Source organism: Uloborus diversus, chromosome 1 (assembly GCF_026930045.1).
Source record: "Uloborus diversus isolate 005 chromosome 1, Udiv.v.3.1, whole genome shotgun sequence".
Lineage (NCBI taxonomy): Eukaryota > Metazoa > Arthropoda > Arachnida > Araneae > Uloboridae > Uloborus > Uloborus diversus.
In genome coordinates this window covers 107,916,011-107,938,215 of record NC_072731.1, presented here as the reverse complement: position 1 = coordinate 107,938,215, position 22,205 = coordinate 107,916,011, and the positions used below count along the sequence as shown (strand labels likewise).

General features: G+C 30.8%; 1 protein-coding gene across 1 annotated transcript; it reads right to left on the bottom strand.

Moving 5' to 3' along the window:
• Nucleotides 1-14,311: 14,311 nt before the first annotated feature.
• On the bottom strand, nucleotides 14,312-21,958 carry LOC129234270 (allatostatin-A receptor-like). The gene is made up of 3 exons (XM_054868269.1): nucleotides 21,522-21,958; nucleotides 16,467-16,727; nucleotides 14,312-14,825 (listed from the first exon to the last, which is right to left on the bottom strand). The coding sequence occupies exons 1-3, from the start codon at nucleotides 21,956-21,958 to the stop codon at nucleotides 14,312-14,314; spliced, it is 1,212 nt and encodes a 403-aa protein (XP_054724244.1).
• Between the last annotated feature and the right edge of the window lie 247 nt (nucleotides 21,959-22,205).

The following is a 22,205-nucleotide window of genomic DNA, read 5'->3' as shown; positions in this document are numbered from 1 at the left end:
TAAACAAAGAGAATATTTCCCAAATGTCCCAATTAGAATAAGACTATTATTCCCTGAAAATACGCATCGACATCAACGATAAAACGGTTAACAATGTTAATGGTTATTCATGATAATTTTTTTAAAATAAATGTTAACATTCCCTCTAAAAATCACTAATTAGACTAAAAACAACATTACACGAGCCCATTACAATTCATGGTCTGCCACTTGCGAAAAAAATAAATATCAAGCAGCAAAAAAAAATAGCCTAAAGAAAAAATGAATAAATCCTTCTGCTGTCGAGAAAGATGAAATGTTAAAAACATTTTGCATGAGTTTTATTGATTCAGACTCGGAAAAATTATGAACAAATAAGATTAAAATTATGAGTAAGCTATATTTTAAGATAGTTATCGCGTGAAGACGAGGGAAAAAATTAGAAAGTGTCTGCTAATGAAAAAAATGCGTAAAATTCGTTTTCTCTTTAATTTAGCCATTTCAAGCTTTAGAAAATTAAAAAACTTATTCTTCAAAATGTACCTACAAGTTCTTTATTGGCACCAACTTTGAAACAATACGGTGATTCTCTCGTGTAAAATGAGCCAATGATGCTACATACATAAAACGAGTTTTTGATGAGAAATTTAAAATTGAAGCATTTTGGAACTTTTTCCAACTTTCAGAACTTTTAACTATATGACATCTTTGAGTGCTAATGTACGTCACGCATCAAATTTGGAAGAGATCCAACAGAAACATTATTTTTTTTAAAAAGAAAATGCTCACTTACACACAGATATATGCAGAAAAAATCTTTATTTTATTAATGTACATTGCTGCAGTTTGATATGGATTGTTATTTTAAGATTTACTATCACAATTTTAGCTTCATTTCGAATTCCCTAGCAAAGTCTTTAACAAACACAAAGTAATATAGTTATTGTTACCACATTGACTTAATTTATGAATTACATTCGGAGCGAAATGTTTTTAAAATAAAAACACCTCGAGTGTTGTTGTTGTTGTTTTTATTTATTTGTTTATTTATTTATGTATTTATTTTTGTGCCATAAATTTGAAAGAACGCTGAAGCTATTCATAAAGTTGAAATTTTTGTTCGGCATACTACGTGCGCACTTTCTCATTATACAGATGGACAAATCTTACCCTTTCCATAAAACCCAATTTCCTTACAAAGCAGTAATCGATTTTTCATTGGCAGAGACGAGTCAGATATAATTACTTTTAGATCTCTTTTTCGGAAGCAGTTGTAATTGCAGTATTTTTAGAAAATTGATTACTTCGCTTTGTGAAAAGTTATTTGCATCTATATTGCATTTTTATGCAATCAATTTTCCGTCTACGAGAAAGAAAACTTGCCAATGTGTCTTGGTAAAAATCACGTGCTCCTGTCTCTATTTTCTGATTTTTTTTGGCAACATGAATGTATTAATTTCCCAAATAAATCTACAAGATGAACTAATCAGAGTGTATTTACGCATTTAATTTTCGATTTAGTAGCGTAATTTTAAGTGCAAAAGGAAATTTTATTTGATGATTTTATGTATAAGCTTACTATAGCAACAAATATTAGTAGCAAAGAAGTAAAACACATTTCACAAGTTTAAAATTTCATCAGATGAGCTTTATCGGGAGATGTAGCGGCGATGTGTAATTGAATAGCTGAATTTACTCTGAGGACAAATCTTTATCATGTTTTTAAATAATTTTCAAACTTTTTTCAAAAAAATTAGAGCAATAAAATTATGTGTTCTTAACAAAGAAAGCTTAATCCATTCTTTTTAATGCATAAGCGACAAAGGAAAAAAAGAGCTGATTGGGCAGTATCGGTTCCAAATGACTTTGTTGCATAATAGTTTCCATGAAAAGGATCGAATTATTTTTCTTTTAACCAATTTTTGATGAGACGTGGGTTAAGCTGGTTTTCAGACTTAATGCCTCAAATAAAATATTTAATTCTACTAGTTATTAAATACAATGTCATTTGTGATTGTGTGCTCTGACTTCACAAACTAACAAACAAATCACTTAAAAATGTTTAAATGCTTAATCTGCAGGAATGTACTTCCTTCTTTCTCTCTCTCTCTATTATATATATATATATATATATATATATATATATATATATATATATATATATATATATATATATATATATATATATATATATATATATATATATATATATATATATATATATATATATATATATATATATATATATATATATATATATATATATATATATATATATATATATATACATATATATATATATATATATAGAGAGAGAGAGAGAGAGAGAGAGAGAAGGAGGGAGGGGGAGAGAGAGAGAAGGAGGGAGGGAGGGAGAGAGAGAGGGGGGGGGAGGAGACTCTTGATGACTCAAAGCCTTATAACCATACTATTCCTTTATCTCGAAATTTTCATTTGGTCTCAAAATAATCTTGCATTTTCAATACACAGTGAATGTATTCTTTTTTAATCGAAATTTTTACGAAAGTTTCGTTTTAATTTTATGTTTAAAAATGCAGCCTAAAATGTTCCTTTTTTGTTAAAAATATAGCTTTGCTTTCCTGCTTGTGTCGGGGAAACAATTTGTTTATAATAGTGTTCTTTAATGCACATATTGTTGCAAAATTGCGTAAACAGTTGCCGATGGCGCTATTTTTACCCGTGTTAGACGCTCTAAATAATATTTAAGTAGCAGCTAGCAAATCTTTGAAAGACTTAAAATTTTGGCAAAACTTGAAAACAAAAAAACTTTTGTTTCTTATATGAGTTAAATAATTGTGCTTTTAGGACAAAAAGACGCTGATAAATAATTCGAACTGAAGTCAAACGTAGATAAATTTGGTATACGACAGAAACATTAGCTAAAACTGCTTTAAGGGCTGTGGTTTAATGAACAGAAATGATAACGGAGCTGGAGTAACCCAAGAATGGTATCATTTTCAAATATTTGACTGTGGACTAGGCGGAAGTGGAAGATTTCTTGAATACTGAAGAAAATGAAACTAAGTGTGAATCCTTTTTCAACGAAGCTAATGTGCCAGCAAGTATCAGATTTTACAAAATATTTTGTGCAGTAGCTGGAAAATTTCCAAAAAAGAAAAAAAAAACGTGGATTAATCGAATTGTATTTGCAAACTTTATAGCTTTTTTAAGACGAAATGAAAAAAATGTAGGCAGTTAAATAGAACTTTTTTTCCCCAACTACGTTAAAAATATTTATTCTCCGTAAAGATATTTTTATGCAGAAGTTTACACCGGGGCACGTTTACGCGGATTTTTGTCAATGAATTTTTTAAATTTTATGTTTTACTTGGGAAATTTTAAACAATGCAGGTTTATGAAGCAGTTAATAGAATATAAATTGGTATATTCAGTTGTTGCTCAGTTTGTGTTTTTAACTGTTAAAAATATTATTTTTGAGTCCAAGGCAGCTGCGTAAACTTGCCCCAGACACCGGACACATTTACGCATATTTATTTTGACACCTAACGTGGTTCTGTTAGCGTTTTGAACATTATGTCTTACCATTGTTGAAATAATGCAAATTTATCACAGACTGAATAGAGTGTATGAAGTAATAGCTGAACGGGCATGAAGACAACACTATATGATTGTAAGCTATAAGATACAAATTTGTAACTCAATTAAAAATTAAATGGTGATTTTCAAAACTAAATAGCCTGAAAATACTAAAAAGTTTTGTGACAATTCGGAGCGAAAAAGCGTCAGGGCACGTTTAGAAGTAAGACACAGTTAAGGTGCTCAGACGTCAACTGGTAAACTTGCCCCGTCATTAAGGTTGGATTTTTTTCTAATGTGAAAAAAAAAAACATTTCAGTTCATGTAAATACAAGTATCAAAAAAGGATAAAATTCTGCTCATTTTTACGTATTTGTTCTTCCCCCATTAAGTGCCAAGTCTCCCATTTTGGAAACCTTCAATTAAGATTTTTTTCTTCATCAAGTAATTAAGATATCATTTTAAATTTTCTTTAAATGAATGATAGAGAACCAAACTTTATTGGTATTTTTTTTTCAAAAAAGTTTGGAATGTAAATTATTTAAAAAAAAAATTTAAATTTTGCAAAAATGTCTTGTTTAAGCATTACAAGAGAAAAAATTCCCTAAAAATAATTGATGCAAATGCAGGAAATTAGAAACATGGAACATGAAGCTCAATTGTCCTTTTTTCAAATCACAACAAAAAGGGGCCCAGAAAAATAATTTAAAGGAGTTTTATAGGACTTTATTTACTGAAGTCCCAAAATGGGAGACTTGGCGTGTTCTGATTAGCAGAGGAAATCATACCAGTAGAAATTGTCTTCACCCATTTTGCAAGAATGAACTCTCCCCTTTTTTTTCATGTTGAGGCCACAGGCCCCTTTTTATTTTCTCATTGTAAACACTCTTTTGTTGTTCAAGGTCAAGAGCAGGTGCTTTTATCAAAGCAAGTGACATTCCATTCGTTTATAAGAAAGTTCTGGAAAAATTGGGGTGCCAATCCTCCCTAAGGAGGATGACGCATCTTTCTGAATTTCTACAGATCACGAAAGAGATTCCCGTAAAAGGAGCACCATGCTCTCCTCCCCCTTAAGTGTTCCCGTTTCAACTTGAATTTAAATAGAAAAATTTCTTCACTTTGTTTTTTTTTAATCAAAAATGTCGTTCAAATTTTTGACTTTGCTACGAGCTTCAAACAATATTAAAATAATATATTTAAGCTTAAAACAAGAAGATGAGTGCAGGATCACTTGTTTGTGAATTGCCAAATTCTGTGTAGATAGTTGAAAAAAGAAACTTCATTGGAAATCGCTTAGATCACAGATAACGCGATAACTCTCAATTTACACTTTTACAATTTATCCTAATTTGTAGGATGAAATTGAAGATACTATAACCATTGATAATTCATCAATGTGAAGCATGTTGAACATTTATCTCTCGAAACATTATGATGATGCATAAATCACGTCAAAAAACATCAAACATGTTGTGAAACAACCGAATGTTAACTGTAAAAAAAAAAAAAAAAAAAAAAACCTTGCCTATAATGACACAAATACACCGTTAAGGAGCCCAAAAATATCTTAGTTCCGTTTTATAAGAGCCATTTTATATAGTGCTTCGGGTCATTGTCATTTACCGTTGCTCGATCCCCGACATTGTTTATAGAAAAAACCTACCTCTTGTTTTTTTGTGTATGAAAATCCAAAGGCTTTTTGCTAAAAGGTAGTAAAATATGTGGGAAAAGTTCCGTTTTGTATAAAAATGTATAAGAAGAAGGAATGAAACAAGAATGAAAACCAGGCAGAGAGTGACATACGGGCAGAGCGGGAGGGGGGGGAGGGGAAACGTCCTTAAGAGACCCAACGGCTCAAGAAATTAAAAATAACTGGCATACTAATACTTATTAACGTTGCAAATATACACTGCTAGCCTCTGGGATTGACCTCCACAGCATTTGTTGCAAGGGGGCCCAAAATTTATAGTTTGGGTCTCCTGAAAACCTAAAAGTTCTACATTTTAAAGCTTGAATATGTTAAATATGTAATTAAAGTACCAATAAATAGCTGTATTAATTACATAAAATTATTTTAGGGCTTTATAATTGGATTCAGCCAGAAATTATTCAAGTATCAACATAGTGGCAGGGATATGTATGTTATATCCATTAAACGCCAAGTCTCCCATTTTGAGTCCATACCATATTAGTCCAGTCAATAGATACATTTTACCTTGCAAAAAATGGGGTCAAAGATTTTATTTTTTTAATTTGTAGATATTGGTGCCGACATGGAAAAACCAAGTTATCCAACACGAAAGACCCCGGGAGAACTTTTGGGGGCCGAAAAAACCACAAAAATTTATGACTTTTTTTGTTTTTTCCAAAATATCTCCGAAATGGTTCAACTTAGAAAAAAGTTTTAAATGTAAAGTTTAAAGAACATAAAATTTCCTACAACTTTTGTATTTACAACTTTTTTGTAGCACAAATAACAAGCTTGCTAGAGCTCTTTGAAAATAAGCAGTTTTCCTCCACTCCGAAAAAAAAAAGCTTTCACACTGAAAGCAAGGCGTCATAATTATTAGAACTTGAATAGAAACTTTAGTTTCAGAGAGTTTATCGACAGTTAGAGTAGTTTGAGTTTCTTGCTCAACTCCCCCCCCCCCGCTGGACACAGTGGCAATTCTAGCTGACAGATTAGTTCCCACTAGACTCCAAAAACAAACGATGTATTATGAAACCGAAATACATATATACGCATTCATTTAAAGTACATACGACGATGCAATAATAATTTTTAAAAAAACCTTCCCCACTGCTCACGAACTAACTTTTCTGATCTGACAGAGGTAGTCTTCATTAGACTCCAATAATAGATGATATATTGTTGTTTGTAACTGGATTACACAATATATACATTCATTTGAGGGATATAATTCGTACATTCTAGTCTAATTATTGCAAGCAAAGATGCGATTTTTAAATATTAATGTGAAGGAATGAATATTAGGCAGCTAATAAGCAAACAATCAACACAGTCATGCAGCCTATGCTCTGATACAATAATAATAATAAACCCTCCCCCACCGCTCACGAACTAATATTTCTAGTCTGACAGAGGTAGTCTTCAGTCAGACTCCAATAACATATGATTTATATTGCAGTTTGTAATTGAATTAAAAAATATTCTCATTCATTTAAAGCACATAATTCGTACCATCTATTCTATTACAAGCGAAAATGCAATATTCGAATATAAATGTGAATGAATAAATATTAGGGGATAATAAGCAAACAATAGACATAAAAATGAATAAATAAAGGCACAATAATAATAAGTAATGAACAGTTTGAAAAAATTCTGCAGAAACTGACTTTTTGAGGCATGAAAAACCCAAAAGAATTACCTTACAAAATGAAAATCCAACTGTAGAAGATTAATACATACATCTAAATTACAGAGAGATTCATTCGACCTTAAAGCAAATAGAGAAATAACAACAAAATACGCTGTTTATCTTCTTCGAAGCCGTTTTGAAGGTCCAGGTTCTCCCAGTTTAGAATTTGTAGGGGGTAGAAAGAAGCTGTGGTCCTTTAATTGTTCATCTCCTTGTTGCGGTTATTCCAAAACCTCCTGGAACAAATTATCTTCTTCAGCAGTCTCATCCAAAGATGAAATTTCTGCAACATTTTCACAATTTGTGCCACTGCAGTGTTTGCATGCGCTGGAGCATTTTAAACCTGCCTTGTGACAAGAACAGGCTCCAGTACAATTTTTCTTGCAGGTACAAGGTACAATCTTCAAAAGATTCTGAGTAACTGAATCTCTTTTCGTGTCAACATGCATTAGACCTTGCGTCCTGCGTTCCCAACCCCATTTCTCTGGATCAATTATGCTGCCCAACCAACTTTGAATTTGGTGGTAGAACCGATATGAGTGATAACGTCCAGCATGCCCCCCTCCCCGCACGTTGGAGGTAGCCCTGCAAGATTTATCTTAGCCCTGTATACTAGTTTTATAAAAAGATTAAATTGCAAAGTATCCAAAGATAGGTTCAAATATTTTACGTCACCTGTGTATAATATTTTCAAAATGTTTTCTCCAGCTGCAGCTAAGGAAGGCATCATGATGACAGATTGGGTCCATAAATACTTCAATAGCTTCCTTAATTTCAGGAGTTTTTTTTTTTTTTTTTTTGACTATTTTGTACAACTTAATTTTGCCTTGGCCAAAGATTGCCGAAGTCGTATCACACCCACTGGACGCATGGATGAAAAGAATATTGCTGGGGTCAAACTTAAAAGATTTAGTGGGGAAAAAAAATCACAAGCATTCCCTCTTCCAGGTTTTAAAAAGAACAAGTTGCTGAAAGGCTATCCTAAAGCTGTCATCAGTCCTCTCGCTCACTATAACAACCTTTTCAATTTCTTTTGCCTTTGAAACAGCAGTAAGTGAGTGAGTCGGCATCATCTTGAGTCTGCCTGACTTCAATGCCACACTCTTCGAAATATGTCTCAAGGAGTAGAATAAGACAATTATTTTTGTTATAATTTGCCAGAAATCTTTCTTAAGGAATTTAATTAACATGTTAGGGTCAACCATTACTTCAAGGGAGGAGATTGATTGCTCATTGATATAGCATTTGTGACAGGCAGTGTGAATTGTCACTTCTTTTAAGAACTTCAAAAAACGCTGATGTTCTTCATTTTGCCGTTTTGCGCTGCATCTTTGAAGATTTTCTGTTCCCTTCTCCTTCACAATCTTTATTTCGCATTCATGCAAACTGATTTCGCAAATAATAATGATAATAAAAAAATAAAAAAAAACACCTTGGTCAGGCGTAATCATTTCTAGGAAAAAAATTGTAATTCAGAACACACAAATTGATAAAACATACTCTCGCTCAAACCCTGAAGTGACCAACATGAGTAGCTATTGAGTCGATTCATCTCATTTGGAGAAAAAAAAGGAGGGGGGGATGGAATGGGGGTGTTTTGTTTAAATTAAAGGGAACGGAGGCATTTACCCTCAGCTGTGAAAGACAAATGATTTCCAAGGTCAGACTGCCGGGGTTTCTCCTTTTTTCCTCCGTTATCCGATGCGCTTTCACGCACTTCGCTGAAGGGGTTCAGAAAAAGTGTGACTTTCAAGAAGCTGTAACTCGCTTGCTTTTCATGCTACAAAAATGTTGTAATGACAAAAGTTGAAGGAAATTTAATCCTTTTTAACATTTGCATTGGAAGTTTTTTTGTAATTTTAACCATTTTTGAGATATTTTGAAAATACTACAAAAAGTCACAAATTTTTGGGGGTTTTCGGCCCCCAAAAGTTCTCCCGAGGTCTTTCGTGTTGGATAACTTGGTTTTTTCATATTGGCACTAGTATACACAAATTTAAAAAATAAAATCTTTGACCACATTTTTTGTAAGGCAAGCCCGTTTTTTTCTACCTATTGACTGGACTATATCTCCTAACCTAAGAAATATTTTTGCTACATATGATTAGAGATGTGTATTGAACATAAAAACATATGAAGACTTAATTATTTTCAATGTGGTTCATATTGCGGCATTTAATGGGTTAACTAAGTATCATTTATTCACAAGAAGCTTCAAAGCGTTCAACTCAAAACTTACTCTACTTAGTAGGAAACAGATTATTATTTCTGCATGCTAGACCGAAGCTCAAGTTATGCTCAAAAACATCTGATTATATTTGCTAGGGAGCAGTATCAATTTGTTATGACTGTTGGCTCTCCAGTCATAATTCGTATTGAAAAAAGCGCACTGGGTAAACTTGCCCCGATCTAGCCTACTAAAAACTAATTTTAATCAACTAAAATTGTTGTAGTCTATCTATCATGCACTATTTTAGAAAAACAATCAAAAATAATTCCTGAGAGAGCTGTCAGGGGAACTTGTGATACCTTGAATTTCCGATTACTCTAAAGTTTTAATCGGTGTCTTTGTACTTTGAGTTGTGTTTTTGGTGTCATAGAATGATGTTAACAAATAATTGTTTAATCGCTTTAAAATACTTTATTTCACAACAGATGTTATATTACACTCACTCTGACAAAGTGAATTTTATTGTACAAATATATATGTATATAGGTATGTCACAAATAAGATAAATAAGACATGTAACATATTGTACTGTGCACATACAGTACAAACATATCTTATACGTTTACTTATATGAAGTAACAATGCAATAGGAGGACAACACTATGTTTTCATGAGGATTAAACTTGAAAGCATTTCATTTCTACTTTGTGGTAACATCTGAAGAGCCCCTTTTTGCACAAATGCTACCTCATTAGTATAGAAACGGATACTTTAAAGTTTCAGGTCAAAAATAAATAGAAAACAAAATGTTTACTAATTATTTCACTTCATATTCTAATTTACTCATTGTTTAAACAAAAATGAATTTAATATTTCAAGAAAAATTTGGCCGAAGTGCAAATACTTTTAAAACGTTTGCAATGTTAAGGGGAAAAACAAAAATTTTAAGCCTTACATCTTGAAATTTTTTTTCGGTTTTAGGCTTTTTAACTAAAAAGAATTTCATTAAAAGTTTTTTTTTTAATCTGAAAAATCACATGATTTCAAAATTTATTAAACAGTATTACATAATCATTAAATAAAAAGTTAGTTTAAGTGTCATGTTTATTGCCAATACTATCGCTTTTGATTAATGTAAAGCTGTTTCAATTGCACGTAAAATACAAATGAAAAAAAAAAAAAACTTTTGCACTTACATGATTTAGAAAAAACCTTGGTGCGAAGTTCATTTTCAAAAATTCAAAATAACACTACGCAAGTCTGTAAAGCCTTTTTTTTAATATTGAAATATTTGTCGAGTTTCAACACAAAATAAAATTAATTACATGATAAAGTCGCATTATAAATACCGATACAAACATTTATGTATATTTAAATGAAGTAAAACCTTTATTTTTTAATAAAGTGCATTGTGTTTGTGCATTGATCAAATAAGTTTTAAAAAACCATTAAATTAACATCTAAGTTAAAAAAAATTTCTTCCCTAAGAAGTCTTTGAAAACTTTAAAATATATGAAGGGGAAGACAAAAGCTTCCTTTAGTTAAAATAATAAAAGTTTTTTGCTACTCAGTTTGAACTAAATCAAACTATAGCAAGTATGGTTTCCTCTTTCTCACAATATTTTCTCTTTTCCATTGGAAAACTTTTACTTTATTGCATTTTAAACACGAACATTTCAGCAGCATATTGTTCCCTTAAACAGAAAGTTTCTAAAAATTTTGGAAAGATTTACCTATGGAAGTATTTGCTAATTCTACTGAAAATAATAACTACATAACTTATACGTTGCTGATATTATAAGAACTAAATTAATTTATTAACTTTATGATGCATTAACCTAAATTAATTTAGAATTTCAATATAAACTTCTTTTTTCTGTTTTAATTGGAAATATATTTTAGATTATTATTATAAAAATGTGTTATAATGCATTTTTGGATTTTGCAATTCACACATTTTATATACAGGGTGTATCAGTACAGCGTTTACAGACTTTCAGGGCATATAGAGTACACCTAGACGATAGGAACCCATACAGCAATGCATGGTCGGAAACGCTTTTCTGGCGCGGTAATGACGACAAAACTCACCAAAAAGAAAAAAAATAACACGAATAAGAGAAGAAAACATGTTTATTATCCTTAGTACAGCAAAACACTAAGAAAAAAGAACATGAAGGAACCAACGATCGTCATCAAAGTAGGTATTCGAAATTATGATCCGGGGCCCTGATGCATACCTCACATCTCCGCCGCATTGAAACTCGAACGTCAAAGTGAGCGCGGCAACAAAATCCGCGTGTGCGCAGGCACCGTCATCTGATGCTTCGGCTTACCTAACGACATCTATCGTGCACGCCAGAAAAAAACTTACAATCATTTTTATTGTATAAGAAATAATAAACATGTGTTCTCCTTTTACTTGTCCTGTCTTTCTTGTGCTTTGTGTCGTCACTATCGCGTCAGGAAAGCGCTTCCGACCATGCATTGCTATGTTATCTCCCATCGTCTAGTTGTACTCTATCCTCCCTGAAAGTCTGCAAACGCTGTACTGATACACCCTCTATACAGAGTATAGTAACTTAAGAGATAAAAGAAAAACCAACTGTTAAAACTTTAGATGACATTCAAAAAAACATATTATTTTTATTAAAGAAGAATTTACCAAGATCCTGTTCTTATAGGTTACCTGTTTCTAAATGTCAGTAAGGATTTCGTGTTGATCGAACTAATTGCGTAAATGGGAAAACATGAACAAATTATTATATACTTGGATATTTCTTTCAACAGGTGCACAAGAAACATTAATACTTTGAACAACACACTTAGACATACATAAATACACTTGAATATACAATTAGTCGTAACGATTATGTGCCTCGCAATAGATACTTTTTATTACCAATACCATTGTAAAATAACATCATTTATTTTTAAACGTTATGTTGCTCAAAAAATTGTGTTTACATTTTATTACACATTTGTTTCATTGATATGAGAAAAAATATATTACTTTCATACATAATATTATCAAATACAATGAGTTACAATCTCAAAATAGTACACATACATTTTTATTTTGAACATTTAATATCGTACGTCCATGGGAAAAAAATAAACAAACCAAATATATACTCCCTCTTGTAGTTGTTTAAGCACCAGCATAAATGCAAATGAAATAACGAAACCTTATAGAGGTTTTTATCCTTTCTGCAAGTTAATTCCCGGGAATAGGCTGAGATGGGAAGCATCAGTCCACTTTTCCACTTCTCAGTTTTATCTCAAAAATAAATAAATTAATTAATAAGGTATGTGATTTTCTACTACGAGTTTCAGAAAAAAATTATCATCATCCCAATTTTTGAAATTCCTCATTTCAATAACTTTTTTTCAATATAAAATTTTAACAGAACTATGTGAAGTGGACCAACCTGCGCCGGATCTGCTTCACAGTGCACGGGGTACGTTGGTCAGCAAAGCGAAAAAAAAAATCTATAACAGTTTAAATGATAAATGTTATCCAATACTGTAACTAAACTATAATCTCTTGTTTTTAAATTGGAGAAAAATGTATAAAAATCAATATACCATAATGTTAAGTAGACCAACTTCTACATTTACACTATTTATGTCGGAATCAGTACAATTTATATGTTCATCAACTTCATTGTTGTCGTTCCTACAATTCTTCTAAACACTAGAAGACTTCTAAAAGTTTTCGTTTTTTGTTGGTCCTTAGTCTATTATAAAATGCTGGCATATTTTTTTTCTTCGTGACAAAAAAATAAAGAAACTGAAAGTAATTATGAACTAAAAGAACTTGCTTTAGGAGAGGAGATTCAAATTATTGCTCCATTGCTTATTAAAACAATTTTTAAAAAATGAGGTTTCAAACGTGCGGAAATTACTTAGCACTGAAAAAATAGCGATTAAATTTGTTTCTGAAATAAAATTTGTGCATTGTATTTGTTGACTACTTGTTTAGATTTGTATGACTATAGAGGCTATTTGTAGGTCAAAAAATAAAATAAAAAATATTAATATTATTAAAATTATTGAGAATAATCCAACGTGCCGCGCGGTTTAAAGAGTCCCGACATCCCCTAAGGCAAAACCTAATTAAAAATATCAGCTAGCTGCACCTTGTGAATTTCAATATTTTTACCTCATTTTCATACACACACACACACACAAAAACAAACAAATAAATGGTTTTGAATTTCAATATCAAAAAGAAAAAACTGATCATAATTTGAATGTAACGTTCAAGATACATTTTTAAATTTTATCACCTCAATTCAGTATTGTTTCTTATCACAAAGTATCACTGGAGTTACTTACGAACATACATAAAAGCTCACAATACGTTGGCACGAAATAATTAAATTATATACAAAGCACTGCACCAAACGACTTAATGGTCTCTAATGTTTCCACGAAATGCAGTGCAATTTGGTGAATTGCCCTATAGGTATCTTCAAATGCTTAAAATAAGTATTAAACTACCGAATAAATAATCCATATGTATCATATTAATTTTTAAAAAAATGAATATTTGTACATGTATTTTATAATAAATATGTACAATACATTTAACAACAAAATTGATTCCTTCACCCTACAACATTTCTGGATGAGTCATATCTACAATGTGTCATCTAAATTATATTAAAACAAAATATATTTATGCATATATTATATGGAAATACAAATTAAAGTTAAACAATAACGAATACATTCAGTTTCTACTGTGAAAATAAAGTGAAAAATGAACTTTTGGTCTTCAACTTCGACATCACAGTTGATCTTGAGCAAAATTTATTGATACTTGATTCCATTGTAGTAGAGCCTAAATGTGGAGCTTAAAATATTTAGGGAAAATACTTTCCTTTGCTTCGTAATGAACTCTATCCAACGTCTGTTTGCAGTTTTATTGGCTTCAATTATTTAATTATTGATTTTTGTTACATATAATTTTTGCAGTAATTCCAATCCAAAAGATAAACCAATATGAATATTTTCTTTCCAAAATAAGAAAACGAATATGCCACGATACTATCATTACAACGTAGCAAGCAAAGGAAAAGTAAAAAGACACTTTCAACTATTTCGGTGAGGAATGCTTTTTTCAGCGACAAGATGTATGAATTTAAATAAAGACTTTAAAATTTTGGCTCAAAAACGTTTGGAAGTTTCCGTTCTAAATCGAAGGGAAATAAATCTACAATATATCGTTTGAAGAATTGGGATTGTTAGTCCGCGTCGTAGTCCCGTTGTTAAAAGTCGTTTCCCGTTCAGTTCGGTTTTCCTGGTTACATTTTCCTGGCAAAGAGCCCCGCTTCGGACGGCAAGCAACCACCTTCCTGAATGCTTTTCGAAAGTTATCGGAAAGAAACGCATATAGAATTGGATTGACGCAAGAGTTCATGTACGCGAGAATGTGTGACGTGATTTGCAAAATGATCTTCCCAGTTGTGAGAGAATACGCGTGTACACTTTTGAGCACGAGCACAATCTGTATCGGACACCAGCAGACGGCAAAGATGACAACGACAATGACTACCATCCTTGTCACCCTCTTTTTGGAACGAAGGCTTTCTGCACTCACTCTGCCACCAGGCGTCACTCCAAACCACAAGCGTTTAAGCATCAACATGTACAACACGAAAATAAGTCCCAGCGGTACGATGTAGGAAGATAGGAAAAAGCATATCTGATATGCCATGTAACTGTACCTGTAAGGGAAACATTGAAGATCATAAATACATTGTTTTAAAGGTTAAAAAAATACATATAAACTAGCAAAAGTAGAAAAATTTTAGAATTAAAAATGCTCAAGAAATTATTAATTTGTGATAACATTGGTTTGCAACATTAAAAACATTAGCAATGCACTGCCTCAGTTCAAAATTTGCTGATACATTAAAATATTTTTCAAAAAGTTTTGAAACAGTTGCAGAATTAAAACTGTTCAAGGCAATTTCTAAGCTATTAGTTTACCTTCACATTAATTTGCAGTTAATTTTTTTACAGAAGTATTCGTAATGAATTGAATTTTTTTAGATTTCTGGGTGCTTCGTTATCAATAAGCAGCATATAAAGGGTTTCCCAAAATTAACGCAAAATTTGAACTTGCTACCATTTTTGCCGTAAACTGCTGGCAGCGATTAAAAAAAAGAACAATTTGACAACTGAGAGCTGAGGGTTAGTAAAAATGAACTGTTATATGCTACCATACAGTCAGTGAAACAATTCAGTTACTGCATAAATCATTTCCTGATCGTGTGCTCTCTAGTTTCGATGATCAGAATTGGCGCCCTAGATCGTGTAATGTAACATCATTAGATTTCTTCTTATGGGGTAATTTGAAGTGATAGGTCTTTGTCAACAAGCCCACAATCACCCATGCATAACCGTGTTACGATATCGAGCGTGAATAACAGTAACAGCCGCAACATTCAATATTATTGAAATAACTGTTCAATAAATAAAACGTGCTATTGTGTGTCTGTGTGTTTATGTGTATGGTATAGCGCTCCATATTTAATAACCCTAAACTCCCAACTGTCGAATTGTTCTTATTTCAGGATTGCCAACAATTTACTTCAAAATGGCAGCAAATTCAAATCTTACGATAATTTTGGGCTACCTTTTACAACTAAACATTCGATCATTCCCTTCTGAAATTTATAAAAAACTACCACATTACGCAGTCTTAAAAATACAGGGTTTTGCTAATCTTTCTAAGCCATGCTCTATTTTATACGGATTCTTATGCCAGTAAACATATAAAAATAATTTCTAGTTTATCAATCGTAATTTCATTGCTAAGCAAACTGATATTTCTGGTGTAATTGGAGTAGAGTTCTTACAAAATAGGGGGTTGCTTGCGAGTATGCAAAACCTAAATTTTCGTATTAAATCGTCGTCGTCTCAAATTGCAGGCACAATTGTTGAAAAAAAATGTGACATTTATACTTATCGTGATAATTTCACAGTTGACTGCATTTTCTTCCTATCGATGCCCTTACAATACAACTTAAAATGAAAATGTTTTGCTCAGTGATTGCTTTTAGAGATTAGTTGTAAATGTGTTACATTAAAATATATTTTTAAGTGGTAATTCTACTTGGTAAAATACTAAAACTTAAATGATAACCACTGTTTTTTCAGCTCCTTACAATTAATAGTGAGTTTTAAATACTTTCCGAAACAAGTGTTAAAATTTTCAATAAAATGATAAGCATATGGGACAATTTATACACCTATGGGACTTTTCATGTAATTCCAATTTAAATTACTGCGAAAAAACTAAAATTAACAGCTTTATTTTTCTTAACGTGAAATACTTTAATACGTGTTAATAATAATCTCACCCTTCATTGGAGAGAAAGACGCATACGGAGAACTCTGTGTTTTCAATTGTATAAGAGACTTGCCCATGCGACTGCAAAGCTGGGACGCAGGCAACCACGATTACGGCCCACATGACACTTATAGCCACCAGAGCATTCTTGACTGTACGGACGGACATCGATGCTATTGGATGTACTACCGCTAAAAACCTGTCTAAAGACATCAGGACTAGAGTGTATATGCTAGCATACGCACACACAATCACTAGATATTGCACAACCCTAAAGATAAAAAAAAAAAGAAAATATGTTTAGTACCATTACATAAATAAATAATTATTTTATTATACCTCAAAACAAATTAAATTGTGTTGTCCGCCAAATAAACAGTAAGCTCATTGGTAATAAATCGCTTGTTTTTCATTTTTCGAAGTTTTGAATTTTAAAATATGTATGAGTAAGGAGTAAAACGAGAACAACGTGTATAAAGTACAAATAAAGTAATAAAATAGAGTTAAAATAATTTTACAATTTTACAAGTATGAGTAAGGTTATTGATTAGTAACCAAACCAGTGCTATTTTAATTCTGTTATATTTTGTAATTTTTTCGCAAAATTATTTTCTTTAGAATATAAAAACATGACATCTAACTGTGTTATGACACCTTAACAAGAATTAGATTGAAATATTCATTTCATAAATTAAGAGTAATACAACTGACTAAATATGAAAAGAAAGTCTTAAATTTTGCAAATTAAATAAAGTATGCTTAAAGTTAGGTTATTTATTTGTGGTTCATTTTAAATTTTACTAGCATGTTATTTTAATGCTTCGTTTCTCGGCTAATATAGAAAAAAAAATAGTAATTAAATGAACCAAAGGTTTCAAAATAATACTATTTACGTAAATGCTTATTTAGACCTACTAACTCATAAATATACTGTACTGAAATGCTCAAAAATTACTCATTTTAAAATGTATTACTTTTAAAATATGCATGTTTGTTGTTGTTAGTTATCTGCATTAATATTACACAATATAAAAATTTTACTTCATTCCTTACACAATTCCTCTTCTAACGTGCAGACTTTTATTCCTTTTAATGTAATTTTAAAATTGTTTTGTGATGTCATTGCCTGTATCAAATTTTAAACTTAAACATTAAAATGAGTAGCATTTGAATTTACAATTTTAAACTATTTTAAAAAGATAAAGATAAGATAAATAATTACCTTTGTACTGAACAGTAAAGTAAGACAAAACAACGACAAGAAGAAAAGACATCCGACAAATGTCTTTTCATCCATAAGCTCATTATTTTTTGCATTGAAAAAGGCGTTCCCGGTAACGCCGAAACACGTGTCTGCTGTAATTTGAAAATTTGTGCTTCTTCTAACGGTGTTTTGTCTTACTTTACAATTTGAAAAGGATATTTACAATTAACTGTAAATATTTTCTGACTAAGATCATTTTTCGAAACTTAGTAGTTTCATTCATCTTTCGTTTTCACGAAGTATAATTTTGTGATTAGATATTTTCTTGAATGAGCAAAGTATTACCTTTCATCTTTTTAAAAAACTTTTATAGCTTTTTGAGATCATTTCTGGATTTCCGCTCATGTTTAATATAACTGCAAAATTTTATCCATCACTTGTCTATTAATAAATTTTTTCACATTTCTTTTTTAATTATGCGATGCTTATAAATCGACTAATTAAAAAAAGAGAGATTCCAATATCATGAGAACATGTATTTCTTAAATTTAAGACACATTTTACACATTTGAAATCCCTAATTCAGTCGCAAAACATGCTATAAAAGAAAGCCTTGTTATATATATCCACATAAAAGAGCAAATGTGAAATTAAGGTAAAATCATTTAGAAAACATATCAAAAATTGTGAATAAAAAACAGCCAAATGAATGTGTCACATAAACTGAGTGGTACAGATAAAAAATAAGTATCACACAGTCGTGCGACGGAATAATCTCGTTAAAAGTGCAAAATAAATTACGAAATGTACCAACAAACAGCTCTTGTTTTAATAAACCTGAAATAAATGTTATACTTATATATTATAACTGATACAAATATATTATAACTGAAACAAATATTATACAACTCTTATCTAACATACTATTTTATTCAAAAATTGCCTTCATTGATCATAACTATGTTTTTTTTATTTATTGAGCGGAACATGCTATTTTGTTTCACTTGGTGGTTTTATTAACAGAGCTTTACATAAAATAGACTTTAGAAAAAATTCTAACAAACTTGGTAAATCTAGAAAAACTACACTTTCTGTAGTCATTCTTTTTTTCCCTAGAAAATGTTATCTTTATTTTTTCGAAAATAGCTCATTTTATGAAGAGCATTAAAATGCACAATACGACACTAAATTTATGATAGAAATAACTTTCAAATGTGCATTCCCTATCAAATCAATCGTAATTAAAATGTAGCAGATAGCTCAATATCACATGATTTATTACGAATTTCGCAATCACATCATTTTCCATGCCACTGCCAAAATCAATTTGTCGTTACGATTGATTTCACATTAATGTATTGAGTACATTAATGACTACGAACTCAACCATACAGAAAATATTCATTCAGATGGAAAGAAAGTCAGGCAAAACATCTTTCAATATTTACGGTCAGGTGGAGTAAACAAGTTAGTTTATTATAATATCCATCTGTAAAGAAATGTATTAATGAATTTGTTTTTAATCAGAGAAAATAAGTTCCAACTTTGACTTAATTAGTTCGCTATTTGAATGAAATGTCCTATCTATGCGGTGGTTCATTGAGATCTCCTATGGTAAGGAGTGCAGTGTGCAATCGAAGAAGGTAGTTGAAGGAAATTTTAGAAGTTTTTGTTTTTAAGTAGAACGGAATTTTGACGGTATCGCACCTGATGACACACTGAAAATCGTTCCGATTAGTTTATCAGGCAGCTGCACCCCAATCTTAGTTTAATTATTTATTTACGTAAATTAATTAGGTTTTTTTTATGTGAAATATTAAACTTTATTCTTCGTACAAAAGAAATAGCTATCACGTTTTTTGTTTGAAACAGTTGATTATTGAGATGTAAATATTTTATTATCATCCTTATTTTTTAATAATAATGTAGTTTTTCGTTTGCCTAAGATTCTTGTTTAATTCTTTAAAACGACTGTAAGCATTTTTAAACATTCTGCTTAAATTAAGATCTTTTTATAGTGGTAGAAAATAGTTTTTACTTTATTTACCTTTTAAATATAGGCATTCAATTGTGAAGTTATATGATAGAAAAAATGGTTTTGTAAATGATTCTGTTGTTGATATGTTTATTTTGGTTCAAAAAAAGTGTAACTTTTCTAAAAATAGTCTCCAAAAGAATCTAGCGTACAAAATTAGTGAAATAAAATGCCTAAGAGTATGGGAAACATTCTGTTAGAAATTGTTTAAAACATAATCCTTTCAAAAATATGTAAAGGAATTTAAGATTAACTTTTTAAATTCGTTAACATTTTATTTGAAACGATTAAAAAGGTGAAAAAAGAAAAGATACTGTAGCAAATTCAACGTTTGTACACTAGAGAGAAGGTGCTGACAAAACATGTGGATTTTAAAAGTAAGAAATTTTATATTTAAGTTAAATAAAAATATGTTTCAATAAAAACGTTTAAAAAAGCGAAAAAGCAATGTGAAGTTTAACTAAACACTCATTCTTTTTTAAGTTTCAATAACGTGTCTGCAATACAATTTTCAAATAATTCGCGTTCATTTAATATCGACTAAGTACGCAATAACTTCCGAACGCAGTTGAAAGTGCTCTCTTGTCAACGTTCTTAACTAATTTTGCAGAATTCTCTTACTTGAGCACTTTGAAGCCCATGGGTATAATTACTTGTGGTTTGGAAATTAGTTACGTATTATTAAAGGCAAATTCACTTATTTATAATTAACTGTACAACATATTAGAATACATTAATATATAAACTTTTAAAACATTATTCTTACTGAAAACAATATGCTAATGCGTTTTTACGGTTCAATATTTTCTAATTCGTGAGCCGACAAAAGACAAAAAGGCAAAATTTTTAACTTAACTTTAAGTGGTAAAGTTAGATTAACACATCAACTCTAAAAACATTAATCTGACTGAAAACGATTTGCAAATTCATATCTGTATGGTTCATTATTTTCTGAACTTATTAGGCCGATAAAAGACAAAAAAGGCATAATGTCTTACTTAACTTTAATGGTTAGATCTTAGGTTTTTAACTTAACACTAGAACTATGAAAGGGATCATTTATACCCCAATCGAACTTTTTTTGCTAACTCCTCCTCTAAATTTTAATAAAAAGCTTAATTCTTCTCAAACTTTTCCTAAATAATCGTACCTTGTTATAATATAAAGCTTTCAAGAAAAAAGTGTTTTTTTTTTCTTTTTTCTGCTCAAACGAAAGGGTTAAACTTAAACGCATGAGCAAGTGTCATTTTGACAGCTTAGACAAAAAAAATGCAAATACATTCTGCTTAAACAGATCAGAAACTCAAAAATGCCTCTTGGAACACATCGTTGCAAGAACTGTAAGCATTCATAATGATTTTGCAGAAAATTAGCCGCTAGTTTCCGTACTTCATTATATACCCTTAAAATATCTGAATCATTTTTAAAAAAATTGCATTTATTATAAATAAGTTTATTTTTCGCAATTTTTTACAAATACACAACATTATGCAGGGAACTATACATATTTCTTTTCCGAGGGTTAAAATGACCCCCGCCATATTTTTCGGTATACGAAGAATATTTCTAGGGATATAAAGAATGCTATAATTCTAGTGTTAAGTTTAAAATTTTAAAATTTTGAATGCGTCACAAATATTCTTCAAATAATTTAAAAAATAGTGAAAATTTCATTATTAAAAATAACATTCGCTAAAGGTCAAATTATTTCGAGTTATTTTATTTTTATGGTGTACGTTATGGATTATAATGAACAAATATATTTACAATAGCTATGATTTTTATTAATACAAAAATAATCATTACTAAAAAAACTTATCTATTACCTGCACCATAAGTCTCCAAATGGCCAATAGGGGAGAGCGTAATCAAAAGCTGTAAAAGGGACGCAGAACATGATAAAAAGTAGGTCAGCAATGGCCAAGTTAATGATGAGCATATTAGTGGTCGACCTCATTTGCGGATTGCACGCAACAACTACAACCACTAGCGTGTTTCCAATTAGTCCAACAACGACGATAATTCCAAAAAGAATTGGCACGACTATAGCGATTACCCTCTCCAGTGTACTGTATGGAGCAATTCTGGATGATGTCAAATTTCTTTCTTCATCAGTGCAGTTCAGAGTGTAATTGCAAATGAGCTGAGCAGTTACATTTATTATGCTCGTCGTTGGATTCAGCGGCATAACAGAACTGTAGTCCAAATCTTCTACTCCTTCCATAATTTCAGCCTCAATGTCTAAGTAATCATTTTGGTACATGTTTGGGTTATGATATGATGTCGGAGCCTGGAAAGAAAAGAAAGAGAAGTTTTTACTGAAAAAACATCAGCAGTGGTTCATCATATTTGTTTGAAGATATAGCATATTCCTTATTTAAAAACGTAAAACTCCATAAGAAGATGTGATGATTTTGATGTGTGACTAAAAATGGTGTTGAAAAAGAACTTATAATTAATTGATAAAGTAATTATAACATTCTTTTAGTTGATTTAATGTTTATGAATTT

What these genes read in the sequence shown, in the direction of transcription:
- LOC129234270 (XM_054868269.1), bottom strand. Translation starts at nt 21,958, where the DNA reads ATGTACCAAAATGATTACTTAGACATTGAGGCTGAAATTATGGAAGGA. An exon ending in TTTGGAGACTTATGGTGCAG is followed by an intron (nt 16,728 to 21,521) that starts GTAATAGATAAG and finishes TTTTATCTTTAG; the next exon opens with GGTTGTGCAATATCTAGTGA. An exon ending in GTCTTTCTCTCCAATGAAGG is followed by an intron (nt 14,826 to 16,466) that starts GTGAGATTATTA and finishes TTTCCCTTACAG; the next exon opens with GTACAGTTACATGGCATATC.